Source organism: Micropterus salmoides, unplaced genomic scaffold (genome assembly GCF_014851395.1).
Source record: "Micropterus salmoides isolate LMB-PRFRI ecotype aquatic unplaced genomic scaffold, ASM1485139v1 Ms_hic_scaffold_9, whole genome shotgun sequence".
Taxonomy (NCBI): domain Eukaryota; kingdom Metazoa; phylum Chordata; class Actinopteri; order Centrarchiformes; family Centrarchidae; genus Micropterus; species Micropterus salmoides.
The window spans coordinates 21,121,679-21,138,240 of record NW_024044681.1 but is presented as its reverse complement, the minus strand read 5'-3'; the positions used below and the strand labels follow the sequence as shown (position 1 = coordinate 21,138,240).

General features: G+C 39.1%; 1 protein-coding gene across 5 annotated transcripts in view; it reads left to right on the top strand.

Annotated features, from left to right (window-relative positions):
- The window catches only part of LOC119895247 (replication protein A 70 kDa DNA-binding subunit-like), a 39,520-nt gene that overhangs the window by 8,572 nt on the left and 14,386 nt on the right, over nucleotides 1-16,562 (top strand). For all 5 annotated transcript variants that reach the window (XM_038708221.1, XM_038708223.1, XM_038708220.1 and 2 more), the window contains 6 exons: nucleotides 1,472-1,574; nucleotides 1,698-1,766; nucleotides 3,939-4,131; nucleotides 11,451-11,587; nucleotides 12,156-12,304; nucleotides 15,415-15,544. In XM_038708221.1, the coding sequence (XP_038564149.1) occupies nucleotides 1,472-1,574; nucleotides 1,698-1,766; nucleotides 3,939-4,131; nucleotides 11,451-11,587; nucleotides 12,156-12,304; nucleotides 15,415-15,544 (781 nt within the window). The remainder of the gene's footprint in view (nucleotides 1-1,471; nucleotides 1,575-1,697; nucleotides 1,767-3,938; nucleotides 4,132-11,450; nucleotides 11,588-12,155; nucleotides 12,305-15,414; nucleotides 15,545-16,562) is intronic.

Genomic DNA, 16,562 nt, shown 5'->3' with positions numbered 1-16,562 from the left:
TGACCGATCTTGCCTCAGAAATGTACACTTTAACGGCAGGTACTTCTGGGTCTTTATGGTCTGCTGCTGAGGTTTTGATTCTGTTATTTAGCCTAGTGGGGATTTGGCCAACCTCGTTTTTTTCCCTCCTCCTTTCCCTCTCACAATTTCTTTACCTCCTCCAGGGCTCCATTTTACTGCCATCCTTTCCCCCCTCTCGTTTCCTGTCATTTAATTTGGCTTAAGTCTCTGTCTCTGACCTTAAAGTTGGCCACAAAAAGACAAGAGAACAGCATAGCAAGATGCAGTTGCCCAGATTGGAGCAAAGCTACCCCGTCAACTCTCTCTCCATGTTTGGGCTCTGACAACATAGCCCTGTTTGAAATTGCAAGCTGTAAAGATAACTGTGCCTCTAGGTGTTGTAATAAACTGATGACTGTTCTAACTTTGAAGTTAGGGAGTACCTACAGTGAGTAAAACAGATTACTCAGCAGCTGTTCTTCTATGTATGTTTGCGTGAAATGAAAAGTGCGCCTGTGCGTCTGCGCTTTATACAGTAGATTATATAGGGGTGCTGTGTATGTGTGCATGGTCTTTTATGGCTGTTTGCATGGCTTTCTCATCCCATTCTGCTGGTGTTAAGTAATAGCATCTAGAGCATAGTATAATTGGCTTTTGGCTGCTATAAACCTTGGTGTAGCATTCTTATCCATACTGAGCAGGGGATGGGGTTCACTCTGGGCCAGCAGCTGCTCTCATGATAGGGGATTTAATTGCAGGCAAAGTTATGGTATGAATATCCTCCACTGCACAATTATCAACGCAGTCAAAAAGCTCACTGCTGCATAAACTGCCGAGCTTGGCTGGCTGTTGTTAAAAACAGAACAAGAAGCATATTTTAAATGCATCCAGGAGTTGGCAGATGTACAACACCTAGTTCACTCTTTGAAAAGAAAGTTGCTGGAGGTTTTTATTTTCTTTCATAGAACTTTTAAAAGACTAAAAAGACACTCATCCAATTTCCTTGGGAATTGTTCTTTTGCGCATTTGTGTTTCACGTTGGTGACTGATGTGAGCTGAGTTTGGATGCTCATTAACAAAAAAGGAAGCTTTATTAAAGTGTCTCTGCAGCATTCTTTGCTGTTTGCGCTGACCTTTAGACTGCAACTCCTTTAGTCAAGTTTCAAATAAGTGTTTTGGTCAAACAAAACTTTTCTTGCAACTATTTTTTAACAAAGGGTATATATTAAGTGTTCTGTATGCATCCCCATAAAAGAAATATGTTGATGAAAATTGAAAATGAAAACATGGAAGGCATTCATGTAACGTTTTGGCATTTGGGTATGTTTAAGGTCAATTTTGAGTAAGGTACTTTTAAGTTTAAAGTACTGGAATTTTTTTTGCATATTCTGCAATTAAGGTAGTTTTATTGACATATACTTGGAAAGTGCTGAATCATTACTACATGATTCTCCTCTGTGTATATTCCTAGGTGGACTGTCAGAGCCCGAGTCACCAACAAGTCCGCTATCCGCACCTGGAGTAACTCTAGAGGAGAGGGCAGGCTCTTCTCCTTTGAGATAGTGGATGAGAGTGTGAGTATAGCAGTGCAGGGGCCTGAATATCTTGTTATGTTGCATGCATAATGTCGCACATGGCTGTTTTTCATTTAATCTGTGAAACGAAATGTTACTTAAAGAAAATGTGCCGGTCACCAGGGAGAAATCAAGATCACAGCCTTCAACAACGAAGTGGACAAGTTTTTCTCTCTAGTGGAGCAAGGCAAGGTGAGCAGATCCCACTCACCCATATCCATCCTTACTTGAAGTGATAAGAGCTTTTTGGGAACTTCACTTAAATATGATAACTTTTACACATATTGCACATTGCCAATCTCTTAGAATGCTGCAAGGAGATGTTTGCGCTCATTCTTTTAAAAGTATCCCCCAGATGTGGTTGCCATTTCATCACTTTAAATGAAGTTTATTGAAGCCCCATTTGAACAACAATGAGACAATATTTAAAGATATATATATATATATATATATATATAAATTCACAAACTACTTGCAGAGTAAGCCTTAGTCTCAGGTGCCTATTTTGTATGCACATAGCACCTCAAACAGATGTATCATTGGTAGAATAGTGTGTAATAAATCCTTCTGCAAAATCCTCTCGTGCCTGCAGGACTGCTGGCCAATGAATGAGCCGAAGGCAAGTATTAGAGGATTTTGTGGAAGGGATTTATTAAGTCACAATTTACTGAAATATATATGTTCGAGACATATTAAGCATTTAGGGGGATATATGAGGCCGCAGTATGCTGCTGGGAACGAGAAAACTTGTTAAATGCTTACCTTCATTGTATCAGAAATGGCTGTCAGTCTCCATGGAGGATGTGTTTGTAAATTTAATATAATGTAATATAATATATTAAAAAAAAATATATAAACTTTCTTAAGCAAAAAAAACAAGCTGCTGAGTACTGCATTATATTCTGTTTGAATTGTCATCAGAATCACTTTATATAAATAAAGACAATTCTACCATAAATTGGTGCAGAAAATGTCTCCAGAATGCAGGAAATTAAGGATTAGTGCTCCAAATTTTCTAGGGGACCCCCATTTATAAATTTCAGCATTGAATATTTCTTCAAAATAGTGTTAAAATATCTTCTTGTCTTATTCTCGTGAACCCAATATTGTAAATTTGTATCGTCACACCCCTAATTTGAACCCCTATGTCCCCTCCACTTTTCAACACAAAGTGATGTTCTTGATTCATATCAAGTACAAAGACACCCCAAAAAGCTATAGTGTGTTAAATATTAATGTATTATAATAAAATGTTTTATTAAATTCATATAACTTTTGTAAATAATTTTCTAACAGATTTTTCATTATATGGCAGTGGAGTTGGTATTAAATTTCATCCTAAGTGGTATTAACAAGGTCTTAAAAAGTCTTAAATTTAACTTTAGGAATCTTGGAGGTACCCTGATACAGGAAGTCAAGTTCTCCGTACATATTGCATTCAAGTGGTTAAACTAATAAAAACACCATTAATAGAGTGACAAAAAGTAAAATGTCATATGGAGTATATAGATGCATGATGATGAATTACGACCAGTCTCAATGAGCAGCTGAAAGAACCAACCTTGCTTTATTTATGCAAGATAAAATCACGGTCTGTGTTGTTTGTGCTAAAATGGGCGGTGCTCAGTCTGAACACCCAGAACATGCCCTATTGCATGTACCTGTATACCTGTGCAATTACAGACAGATAGAACACATGTTAAATCTGTTGCTCAACTCAGTCTGGCCCACAGAGCTTAATAACTCAATTAACCCTGGCCATCATTTTGCTAGTCACACTGGCTCAGGTATCAGCCACTGGCAGTGACTTCCAACACAGCCCCAGATCCAATTTGTGCCCTCTGCCCTCCAAAGATAAATAAAGGAATGAATCCGTCCTCCCTTTGTGATCTGAGTATTGACAGAACAGCGAGTGGGTGTGACTGCCTCTGACGGCCAGAATGCTTATCACATTAGTTTCATGCTCCTATCTCTGTGTGGGGTAAATCAGAGAGAGCGATAGGAAGGGAAGGGAGTAAGCCAGAGAGACAAACGTAGAGGCAGAGAGAAAGGATAATGGAGAGTTTGGAGAGTAAATGAAGAAGTACGCCTTGCATATTGAGTTTAAATTGCACTGTTTAGCAGACTCGCTCTCAGCTGCTTATTTTCTGGTGAATTAGAGAAGTGATGGGGCTGATATGACACCACCTTTTAGTTGGACCTGAAGGTTTTTCCATTCCTATTAAGAGGTTTTGGTGTAATAGAAGCTGTATTGTAATCGCCCAATTTGATCAGTCATAGTTGCTTCAAATTCACAGGAAATGACCAGTCTGATTAGGTCTAATTTTATAATGCCAGCACACCATGCTTGCCCATTCTCTGTAGGTGTACTACATCTCCAAAGCTACACTGAAGGTGGCCAACAAACAGTACACCACACTGAAGAATGACTACGAGATGACCCTCCACCCTCATTCATCCGTTGTGCTATGTGATGACAGTGTGGGCATCCCCTCAGTGCACTGTGACTTTGTGCCCATTGCAGAGCTGGAGAACCGAGACAAGGATGCCATCATTGGTAAGAGAAGAAGTTTGTGAATGAGACTTTATTTGTACATTTCTGCCATTTAACCAATAACTCGCTCAGAACAGTAAGTGAGCGGGTAGAGGCTTAGTGACAAGGACAGTTAGGGGACAAAGGCAAAGGTAGGAGACGTGGTTGCTCGAGTTTTTTAGCTTCTCAAAGCTAGACTGCATATCCCAAGTTCTAGTTTTGCAATCATGACTTGAAAACATTAATAATCAACTGATCCAGATAGTCATGTGTCAAACCAATCAGCGATCTGTGCTGAGGGCTCAGATAATGACATGACTCGCTCTGTCTCCAAACTTTGTGAACAACCACTGAAACACAAGGTGTTAAAGATGAAAAATGTGAGAGGGTGATTCACCAACTGTGTGGGATATTTTATTGCTACAAATGCATTCAGATGTTCATTTTTGTGGCTAGATGAGAGATTTGACCACATTCCACAATGGCCGCCATGTACAGAATGTCTGTTTTGAAAGCAGACGCAAACACAAACAACGGCCCAGTGAGTGTTGTGTTAGTCCAGTCAGGTGAAGAAAAGGTCAATTTGACAAGAAATGTCAATAGTCTTTTGCACTACGGCTTACTTGGTTCTGTGTCTCTGTTAAGAAATGCCTTACCAGAACACACTGGGCCTCATGAAAGAACATTTTCCTATTTTTATCCTAAACCTCTCAAACTTTCTCTTGTGATGTTTCTTGTACGAGTGTTCCAAGTCAGATTAACCAAACTCTCTTAATTGCACAAACTTGGACAACAGCCGGTCGAATGCCACCTGTTCATAAGGAGATGCGCATATGTGACATTTGGCTGCCTGTTCAGTTTGTTCACAAAAATGTTACCAGGGAGGAGAAATGAGAATTTTTTAAACTGTTGGAGCTTCAAATCAACAGATGAAAATATAAGTTTAGTGTTAGAAGTAGTTTTAGAGGACACAAAACAGGTCTATAGTACTATAAAATATTAATAGTGCAGCTGTCAAGGATGTGTCATTAGCGCTCTGCTGTGACAGTAATAAAGAGTGAAAGGTTTGAGATGAAGTTAATTGCTAAAAAATGTCATTCTAAAGCAAAGTGCTCCGTAAGTGAAAGGCCGTCACGTGACAGTTTAGACGAGAGAATGTGGTAGGTGATGTGTTTCAACTTTCTGGTTCAACAGAGAAATATGCTCTATATCAACCTGTAAAGACCGTGACAGCATGAGAGAACTATTGAACAGTAAATGTTTGCGTGGCAAAATATGCCAATAAAATCTACAAAAACTCTCTGAATTGGCAGCCGTGATGATGATAATATTGTGAACAGAATCTTCATTTTGCATTACATTTTTTAATTTTAATTAATGTCTATATCCTTTTTAAACTCTAAATACATTCAGATTAAGACATTATGATATTAGGTGAAATTATTAGTTTTTTCCCCTGTGGAGAGTCACACCACCTGTACATGTCCCGTATGTAGCGTTAGTTGCTGCCAGCATTAGAAAGAATTGGGTTATCAGCTAGATCATCTTCAACTACTCAGTCAACCCAGGCAATTACGTTAATAAGTTATACATAATATGTTATAGCTATAGATGGTAAAAAGATGGCTCATAGATAGTCATGTACAGCTGTTATAATACGTCATAACAGAGTCAGAGGGAAGGTTAATTCAGGCGTACAGTAAAGAAGAGAGATAAAAAGAGGATAACATTCATTCCATTGTTTTATGAAAGTTAGGTGCCTTCTGTGCCTGACGGTAATGTCTTCTCTCTGCAACCGGTAAATTGGGATGGTCGTAGTTGAGATTGGGGTTGAAATTAGTGATTTAACTCTTGTCTGCTCAATTTTATATGTGAGATAAAGCACAGGTATGACAGTGATGTGTATGTAATTGTAGCAATAAGGTTCATTTTTAAAAACTACTCTTGGTCTGTATGCAAGTTGAAGGGTGTTTTGAGCCCTGTCAATTGACAGGCTCACATTAATCATTTTTTTATCATTACTTATGAACAGTGTTGGGGAGTAACTTGTTACAGGTAATGTTATGTTATTGAATTACAAAATAAATGTAATCGTAATCTGTTACAGTTAGTGGGAAAAATTAAATTACAGTTACTTATGAAAATGTTCATGATTACATTGGGGTTATCTGAATATTTTCTGTAAAAAGCCAGGTTGTATGTTGAGTACTATTAATTTTGTTGCTTCTCATGTTTTTCACGTGCCTAATGTCTTCCTTTGCTATTTCTAGCTTCAGCCGTTTAGTAAAGCTTGATGCTATTCTGCCTGTTAAATTGCCTTTCAAGCCGTCTTTTGAAAATGGTTAACAGTTGAAAACTTTCATTAGAAATTTAGAAAAGTAATCAAAGCAATTTAATGAGTTATATCAAGTTAAATCAGTTACTTTGAGAACGTAGTTGAAATAGTTTAACTACTATGACCTTTTAAATAGGTTACCGATTACAAGTTACTCTATTACATTTCTAAAGGAAACTTCCCAACACTGCTTATGAATAGGGCTGGATATCACTTAAAAGTTTTCAATATGAGCGTGGATTCAAGATGAAAAAGACATTTTTTTAAATATAACTTACTTTTGAGGTATACAAATATTTTTTATTGTTTCTTCTAACAACACAGGCAAAAGCTGGCAAATGTTAAATGATGTTGAAATGCAAGAAGCCATACAAGAATTTAAACTTTAATAAGTTAGCCTTAAATTGTCAACATGTTTAATTTAAATCTGGAACTATCTGTACACAGCATAAATTAACAAGATTTCAAATCTGACCAGACATCCAATTCAGTACTTGACAGTTTTTGATACTTGGCGTTCAATCACATTTCAGTCTGCAAAAAAGCAACACCTTTTCAAAACAAGGTGACTATGTGCTATATAGGAGTCTAACGTAATGCAGCATAGCTACAGTGGAATTTAAAGAGCACTTTCACGCTACATCTTGTTTGGATGAAAAGGATTCTGCGCTGACCTCTGTGGGTGGAAAGGTTCAAGTCTGTTGCATTTCTCACGATCAGCACAGTTCGCTGTGGTCTCTTGTACTGTGATTTTACATTGCACAATTGTACTGCACAGGGTCAGCAGAGCATACGGCAACTGCTGGATGGCAGCACAAGCAGGGCTATTATTTCTTTTTATGTGTTTACATGCCATATTAGAGAACAAATTAAAGGTCGTAAACAGCATACTGTAACCTACTCCGTGGAGGATTCATGCAGCTTTACATCCAGAGTAGTAATATTGCATTGTTATTTTAGTGTAAACTGTGAGAAGCCTTGAAAGCCAGCACAGCAATACACTACACAGTTTAGAAATACACTGAGCAGTTTACCTGGAGGAGTGTGTTTGTGTTGGTCACAGAGGGGCAGCGTTACATGTCCTGTGTGTCATCTGTTGTCTCTCCATCCCCTTTCCCTCTCCACTCCTCTCTCCCTGCTCCTTTGTTAAATAAGGGATTATAACATGGTAATGAGAACTGTCAGCCTGTTCCTGTGGTGATAATGGAGTTCAGAGGTGGATGACATCGTCTCAATCATAATGGAATTAAGAGGGGCTGAGAGAGCACAGAGACAGCAAGGGAGGAGCGAGGGAGGAGAGGGGGGAGAGGGAGAGTTTAGAAAAAGCTTAGCAGAGGTAACAGACAGGTGGATGAAATTCAGAGAATGAATGGTTTGCAAAAACTGTCCTGTAATTCTGTCCAGTCATTTTATTTAACGCATGGGCGACAGAAACTTAACCAATACAAATGTCATTATTAAGCCATTTAAAGGTGCCCTGTGGAGTTTTTTTTACCACTAGTAGTGCTATGGAGCAGTGTTTTTATGAGTGGGTCTCTGTTTTGTTGTTATCGTTTACACACACAAGGACACACAATATCTGCTGACTGTGTCGCACTATTCCACTGATTAAAATATGCTTCTGTAGCACCCAAAGAAGCCTAGCAATGCGCCAATAAAGTGAAGGAGGGAGAAAACTGGAATTTTGAAAACATGAATGTAAACAATGTACAATTTAAAATGTTCAAAAATCGCTGTGCAGATGTTTTATTAATAAGGAAATGCACACATTTGCACAAATTTGTCAGGTCCCAAGGATACACACAATGTAAACATAACAACAACATTTGCGAGAAAACTCCAGATGATCCCAGTGACTGCCTTTTTGTTACATATGAATGAAAATTGGTTGTAAGACTGTTTTATCAGAAAAATGAGGCACATCACTGCTCATCATGTGATTGCCATTGTTTGATTTGTCATGTTTTTTTTTTTGCATTTTACAGAAAATTGTACACACCATGCAGTCTGTGTAACCCTATGTGCTAGCACTGTGATGCATTAATCCTGTCTTTTTACACAGTTCCCTAATTTATCTGTATTTGTTTCCTTTGTTTTTTGTAACCTTGTGACAATCCTATTTGTTGAACAATAAGCGCTTTATAAATTAATTTGACTTGTTCTGATTTAGTGTTTGATATTAGTCATGGTAGGCCAGGCTCTTCACCTTCTTAGAGCTCAGCGGCGACTGCTCCTCAGTGCAGTAATCCTGAATGAAGTTTTTAGGCCTTGAGCATGACAGGAAACATGAATGAGGAATGAGTGTGTTTGTTGTGATTTGGAGTGAGGGCCTGGGTGTTAGCCAGCCTTTTATGACATTTGTGTCAGTCTGCTGTGAATATCGGAGGGGTGTCAACTCTCTGTCTTTACTGCTTATGATGTGTTACCACTTCATATCATGTAGAGCAGGGTTATTCAATTACAAATTGAATTGGGCCAGATTTTAAAACCAGGAAATGTAGATGGGCAACGTATTTAAAACCTTTTTTTTTTTTTTGCCTTTTTTATGGCTGTGGTAAAATAGCAATGTGTTTGTTTCACTTATTTTTTTTATTGTTTAAAAACATTTTATATAATTTGTAGTCTTTGTAGTCCGTCAGGCACATCACACAGTACACAAACAGAATAAAAAGAGCTATCATTGCACAGAACCATAACAAGTGGCAATAACAATGACCGATAACAAATGCATATGTTTTAAATCACAAAGACGTGTGATTAGGCATACCCTTGTTTACGCATCCCACAATATGTAGGCTACAGTTACACTGCTGACATGACTTTTTATTCTGAACGAGAGCAGTGACTTTTGGCTTGTAAGATTTGAAGAGTGCTGTCAGTCAGGGAGCAACGAGACTTACTTTTTACTGTGTATGAAAAGCTTGATTCACATGTACCCTTGTTAATGTTAGGGAACTGGTGTGTGTTGACATAACTCCAAAACTTCGTAGGCCCCTGAGCGAAGCTCCTGTCTCAAAGTAATGGATGATTGCATGGTGACCTCGTCGATAGAAGGGACATCTTCTTTTGCTCTGGAGGAAAAGAACCCTTCTGTTTCAACATTGAATGGCCCATTCACTGTTGAAACAGAAGGATCCATCAAATCATCAAGCAGAGTTCTCTTTCAATTCAGGCTCAAAATGAAATCTGTCATCACATCAGTGATTTGTGCTGGTGCAATGCTTTTGCGTAGGTTTGGAAAATGCAGCATCTTGCATGTGCTCAAGTCAGTTGAGAAAAGACCCAGTTTGACTTGGAATGCGTACGTCTGTTCCAGATGATCACAGACAGTTTTGTCTCTGCACTGTAGTCCCAAATTTCATTAATTCAAGTCATTCATGTGTTGCAATATGCCGCTCAGAAAGCAGACTTTGGCCATGAAGTGGTCGTTCAGCATTGTTTCCACATTTTTGTGCTTGCTACTGCGGAGGAAAGTTCACAGAAACGATTCGGTGCTTTGCCGTTGCTCAGCCAACTAATGGCACTGTACAAAAGCAGACAGTGATGCTCAGCAGACGTGTCTGAAAGTAGCTGTCGGAATAAGTGATGTTGGAAGCTTGATGTGGAGTGATTAATTATAGACATCACACTGTCCATTGTCGTTTTTTTAAGCTTGGTCTGTGCATGGCCGCACCAGGGTAATACGGCTGCGATTGTAAGATGCAGTCAAACTCTGCACTTCAGCGTCCCTCTCCTGTGATCCCTCTGAAAAGGTTGTTGGGAAAGTTAGGTGTTTCTCAATGTGGTGCCTCTAAATATTATATACTTTAACTAACTCCAAATATTATATTCTTGGTAACACTTTCTATGAAGGTCATCGCTATAATGACTTATCATACATTTATAACACAATATAATGCGTCCATAAGACATTAACAATTGCTATAATCACTTACAAACATGCATTAGGTGCTATAGCAAAGTTAACAATGTATTATGACCTTTTGATTTAATGTTTTATAACTAATAGTAATACCAGGTTATATCAATGTGCACCAAGAATCTCCGACCATGTTCCATAACACATTATAACCACCAACTCTGCCTCGTTATAAGTACACTTTAGTCACTATTTAGAATTAGTGACATAAAATGGAATAATAGCTCATAGTAATGTTTAATATTATATAGCATGATGTCTTTGTTTGTTTTAAGTAAAGTGTTAAAATGTCCATCCCTGTATAATATATTACAGGTTGACATAATACCATATGAACAAGTTATAAGAACTTATAACACGTAATTGTTTGCTTTAAGTAAAGTGACACACATTTTGCCCAGGAAAACAACTTTTATTTATATTTCTTCACTTGATGAACAATCTGTATGAATTTTGAACATTTTGCAGTTTAGCACAAAATACATCATAATTACATCAAGGAAACTCTTTCTCGGGGAGGCGAGAGATTGCACAAGAGAAGACCTGTTGCCAACCATATAACATCATGTAAGAAGTGGCTCAGATGTTGTCACAGATGAATGGCGAGCCTATGGACAGGCCCTAACAGATGTAGTGGACAATTGGAGCGCCTAATGCATGTCATTATAGCGATGACCTTAATAGAAAGTGTTACCTATTCTTTAACTAACGCAACACATCTGGAAACATCCTGCCTGGTCGGTACTGCACATGTTCAACTCTCAACAGATATGAGAAGGAAGTGAGATGGCTCACTTGTTAGCTAACTTCCATACACTAAACTGTATGTGGTTTATTCTTTTTTTCATATATCAGATTTATGTATCCTCTTGCTTCTGGGCTGGATGTGGCCCGCGGGCCACCAGTTGAGTAGGCCCGATGTAGACTATAAGCAGGAGGCATTTTTATACTTTCATTTCAAAAGGCTCTCTTCACATAACACACTATCGCTTCTTTTTTCTTAATGTACCTCATTGTGAGCATATTTGTCCACCTGTGTTCACAAGCTATCTATAGATGGAGATGTGAAATTACTTTCTGTGCCTCTAGATGTGATTGGAGTGTGTAAGAGTACGGAGGATGTATCCCGTATCACCACTAAGACGAGCAGAGAAGTCTCCAAGAGAGCCCTCAACCTAATAGACACAACTGGCAAAATGGTGACAGTCACGTTGTGGGGAGAGGAGGTAATAACTATAATCTCTCTCTTTCTTTCTCTGCTCTCTTCTCTGTATCCAGTGATGGATTTTCAATTTAACATAAAAACATGTGGAGCAGGCTGTAATTAATCGTGTGTTTATGAAGGTGCCCATCCGTGTATGTGCATACGCGTAACCTATCTCTGTGTGTGCTCTTGCATGCAGAGCCGTTTTGATTGGGTTTTCTGGGCTGTAAAATTTGGATCGGTCAAATCATTCCTGTGACCTTCAGGAGTATTTTGGACCAGAGTGCCTGATTTGAGACAGAAGGCTAAATAACTCTCGAATGTGCATGAAATGGCACTATTCTTCTCTAAGCTCATTCAATCTGCAAGCGCTAATCCCTCCTCTTTGCCAAAATCCAAAAATGACTTTCAAATTAACTTGTAGGTTGTCCAATTATAAAAGCAAACTATACCACATATTACTTTCTGGTCTCTCCAAGCTGCAGACTTAACATGTAAGAGACAATAACACAACTGCTTTTGTCGTCTCTTGTTCTCTATCTTCCTCTCCTCAGTTACTGTCTTTGACACAGTTTTTTTTCTCTCTTCAGGCGGAGAAGTTTGACGGCTCTAGGCAGCCTGTGGTCGCCATAAAAGGGGCTCGCTTGTCTGATTTCGGGGGCAGATCTCTCTCTGCTTTGTTCAGTTCAACAGTCATGGTCAACCCAGACATACCGGAGGCCTTTAGACTAAGGGGCTGGTGAGTCACGCTGGTGTGCACGAATACACCAATGCTCACACACACACATTCATAAACACACACAGAATTATTCACACATTGTGGTAATGCTGCTATGTACCGTGCACATGGAATTTATTGCAAGACACGATTATATGTAAACAGGCAGACAAATCACTCTATAAATAGAGAAATGTTATCTCCTTGTTGCTTTAATGCTTATATACGTAAAACAACCTATGACAAATACTAAACACAGGGCATTCTCACACATGCACGCACAGACGAACAAACCTAAGTGCAAAGCCCTGATGATCATGTGTCAGGAAACTGGTGGCATGTACCTCCTCAGTCCCAGCAGGACTCTAGACAGGATTAGATGGAGGGAATAACAGAAAAGCACAGCTATTTCTGGATTCCAGCTCTGAACTGCTACTGTACGTGCACAGAAAGATGGAGACGCGTTGAGCCGCATCAAACTGGATTCTTATTAGCAGTTCCTGTGGAGAGAAGAATTATGACTCATTCACTCATTAAGGCTGTTCCCAAGTTTGGGCACCGCTGAAATATGAATGCGTTTTTTCCTCTTCTATTTTTTTCAACGTGTGTGTCTGTGTATACATATCAGTGCTTCAGTGTGCATGTGATTGCCTGTGTGTTACACTGAGAGCTATTCTTAGGCAGAAAATTGCATCAAACTGCATCAAACAGCGCTCTCACAGCTTCAAAGTGTGAATACAGTGAATAAAGGCGTGTTTGTTAGTACCTGTGGGCATTGTTCTGTTCACTCTTTCAGTTGTTAATGTCTGGTTTATAAATTTGGTTAATTACTCCATTAAAGGGACTATATGTACGTTTTTCAATGAAATTAATCAAATTTTCATTGCCTTATTGTCAATGGGCTCAAAACTCTCACTTAGAAAAGAAGCACATGCCTGTTTTCTCCGTTGCTTGCATCAGCCACTATTCTGCTTTTAATGTTGGGACTCCAGGTCGGATTCAGCCCTGTGTGCGCTCCCGAGCCTCTCTCAGACTACAGCAACAACACCGCAGCTAATGACATGCAGTCCACTAACACCATCAAACAACCGAATAAAGTGAGCATTAGTAAAGCTGGAGAAACAAAGAGAAAGTCATGTTAGCTCACAGGCTAACGCTATAGTAGCTCGGACCTGCCGCTGTTTGCTTCGTAACATTCAGTTTATGTTTATTGTGGTTTTTATATACAGTCTATGGATTTTACCAATAACGTTACTCAGGTACACAGCTTCTCCACCTCAGTCGCTATAACTAACGTGACCCACATAACCTAAAACACTGCAACAAAACGGCCACAACAACCCAAAGGAAGAGCCATCCACTATCACTTGTTAACGTTACAGTAAGGTAAGTTACTGCGGTCTAACTGTTATAAAGTGTGACACAATCTCATTATAATATTCATTCCAGCTCACTAACCGTTTCATTATCATCCAATACATGTAGCTGTGCTGACATTGCCTCCGGTGAAAGATTCACAGATAGTAAAGATAGTTACTGAAAAGCAGCTGGCGAGCTAACGATGTAGCACATCGGCTAAATGCAGTAAATGTAACGTTATCATGTAACGAGCATGGATTAGTTCTGCATGCAGCTGATAAAACTATTAATGTAACGTTGCAGTGGGAGTTTACCTGACTTTCCAGCTCTGTCTGTTCTCCCTGTCTGTCTATAGCCGCTGTCATTCTGCCTTTTTTCGGGAGTATTGTGCCGATATGCGGCTCGCTGCTCTGAATGTAAGGTGCGGCACCGGTGTTGATCTGCCTCTGAGACGCGAACGTTGAAGTAACGGAGCCTGAACATGTCTGGAGAAAAGCCACAGCCTGCATGCTGGTGTTCCTGCGTTTATTGTGGTATTTCTGTATGAAAGTGGTCGTGTTTCAGATTATGCTTGCTCATGAGTTCAAGCTAGCACACGTACGAGCACACACCTAGTTCCAATCTTAGAAACACACCGCTAGTGGCTGCTGAAAACTACATAATGCCCCTTTAACAATTGATTTTGACCATTTTTGTGTGTGTTGCATTAGTTGTAGCAGGTGTGTGTGTATGGGGGGGGGATCCATTGCTGCAGTTTTAATCTTGGTCTTATTAGTCTCTGGTCAATACACCATCTCATCCTGACATTCAAAGGGCTAAATAACTAAAAACCAGCACTCCTCCTTCCTTTCATTCCTCCTTCCATTCTTCTCTAATCCCTGGCTTTTCCCCCTGATCTCTGCTGCTGCTTGGTCCTCTCTGCAGTTTACATGCTGACAGCGGTGAAGGAATAACAATGAATGTTATTCAAGGAGCAGACAGCTGTTTCCCACTCCTTTTTTAACATTTAGGCAAGAGACAAGGAGTATCTGTCTGACTCTAGTTCCTGTGGCGATGTTGTGCTTTGTGGGATTGTTTTGACCAGGCTTGCTTGCATAATTGAGGGAAACTGATGAATTTGGAAGATGCCTTGATTAGATTGCTCTTCTCATCTAGAATGCAGAGCCGGAGTCACACTGATGCATTAAGATTTAAAGGGAATATTAAAAAGGTATATGAATGAATAGATGGAGTGGGTAGACAAAAAGAGACTGACAAGTTTTGTTTTTCTTTTTTTACCCCAGTGAAGAAACATATATGGACTGAAATGTATTTGTCCATGATGGATAGCCATATGTCAGATAAAATAGATTGCAGGATACAGATGCAGTGGTTGTAAATCAGTTTAGGGATTAAGGGGGTAATTCAGTCATTGCTGAAGATGGCTTCTTTAAATAATATCAGATACAGTGCAGTGTGTTAGACAGTGCAGTATCTCCTTCACAGGAAAGAATTTTAATGTGACACAGATCACTAATACTGGTGGTGAATCTTGTGTAGTTAAATCACCTCAGTATTCAGGGATCATTAGTTGCCTTCTCAAGCACGCTCTGTTTGTGTTTTTCCATTTGACTCAAAAAACCCTCCTTTCCTTTTCTTTTTTGTTTTAGCCTTGCTACACTCTAAACTCTGTATATTTCACATGTATTTGTCTTTGTTTTGGTAACCAAGTGTGTTTGTACATACATTCATTTGCACATATGTGCCTCTGTTCTTTTCATGTCTAACTTTAGGTATGACCGGGAAGGCTGTGCACTCAACAGCCAATCCCTGACAGAGATGAGGTCAGTGGGAAGCAGATCAAAGATGGACTGGAAAACACTGAGTGACGTTAAGAACGAACAAATGGGACACGGAGAGAAGGTACTGCATACATACATACATATGCAAAGTGAATGAGCAGTGAATGAGCAATCTAAATCAAATGAATATTTGGGTTGACCTCCCTTTGCCTTCAACACAGCATCAATTCTTCTAGGTACACTTGCACATTGTTTTTGAAGAAACTCAGCTGGTAGGTTGACCCATACATTTTGGAGGACTACCCACAGTCCTCCTGTGGATTTAAGTAGTCTCAGTTGCTTCGCTCCCGAAATGTAATCATATTTAGTAAGGAGTTCTTAATGACTTTCGCCAAATATTTGGGATCGTTTTCAAGCTGCAGAATAAATTTGGGGCCAATCGGAAGCCTCCCTGATGGTATTGCAGGACGAATAAGTATCTGCTTGTACTTCTCAGCATTTCATCCTACATATTGAATTGGTGATCAACAGCACCTGTTTGGTATAATTGTTTAATCATACGCCTGACAATACGCCTACAAAATCCCTGACTTTGTGCAAGTGTACATAAAAGGATGGATGATGTATTTGAAGGTAAAGGGTGGTCACACCAAATATTGATTTGATTTAGATTGAACTTCTGTTCACCCACTTCGTTTGTTAATTGACAAAAATTATCTATTAACATATCTATTTTGAAAGAATTCTTACAACACAACCATGTAGCATTCATCTAAAAAAAGAGGTCTGTATAAAATGCACTGAGATTCAAAAGAGAGAAAAGTGAGTCTTTAAAGAGTTGGTTCACCTAAATTACATTTCAGAGACAGACATCTTAAGACCAGGCAGAGGACATTAAGATCACTTCCATGAGTAGACCCCGCTAGGGTATATGAGAAAATGTTTTTTTGTAATTTGGATTATTTGACCCTTAAAAGAAAAACATACCGTATAACAGATATTTGTCATGTCTTTTTAATTTCTGGGCCCTTTTTGATATCAGATGCTGTTTTCTTTTGGATATCTAGCCTTACAAGGAAATGCAACTCGTGAGTTACTTTCATCATTGATTGATTTGATAATTATTATTTTGGTTAATT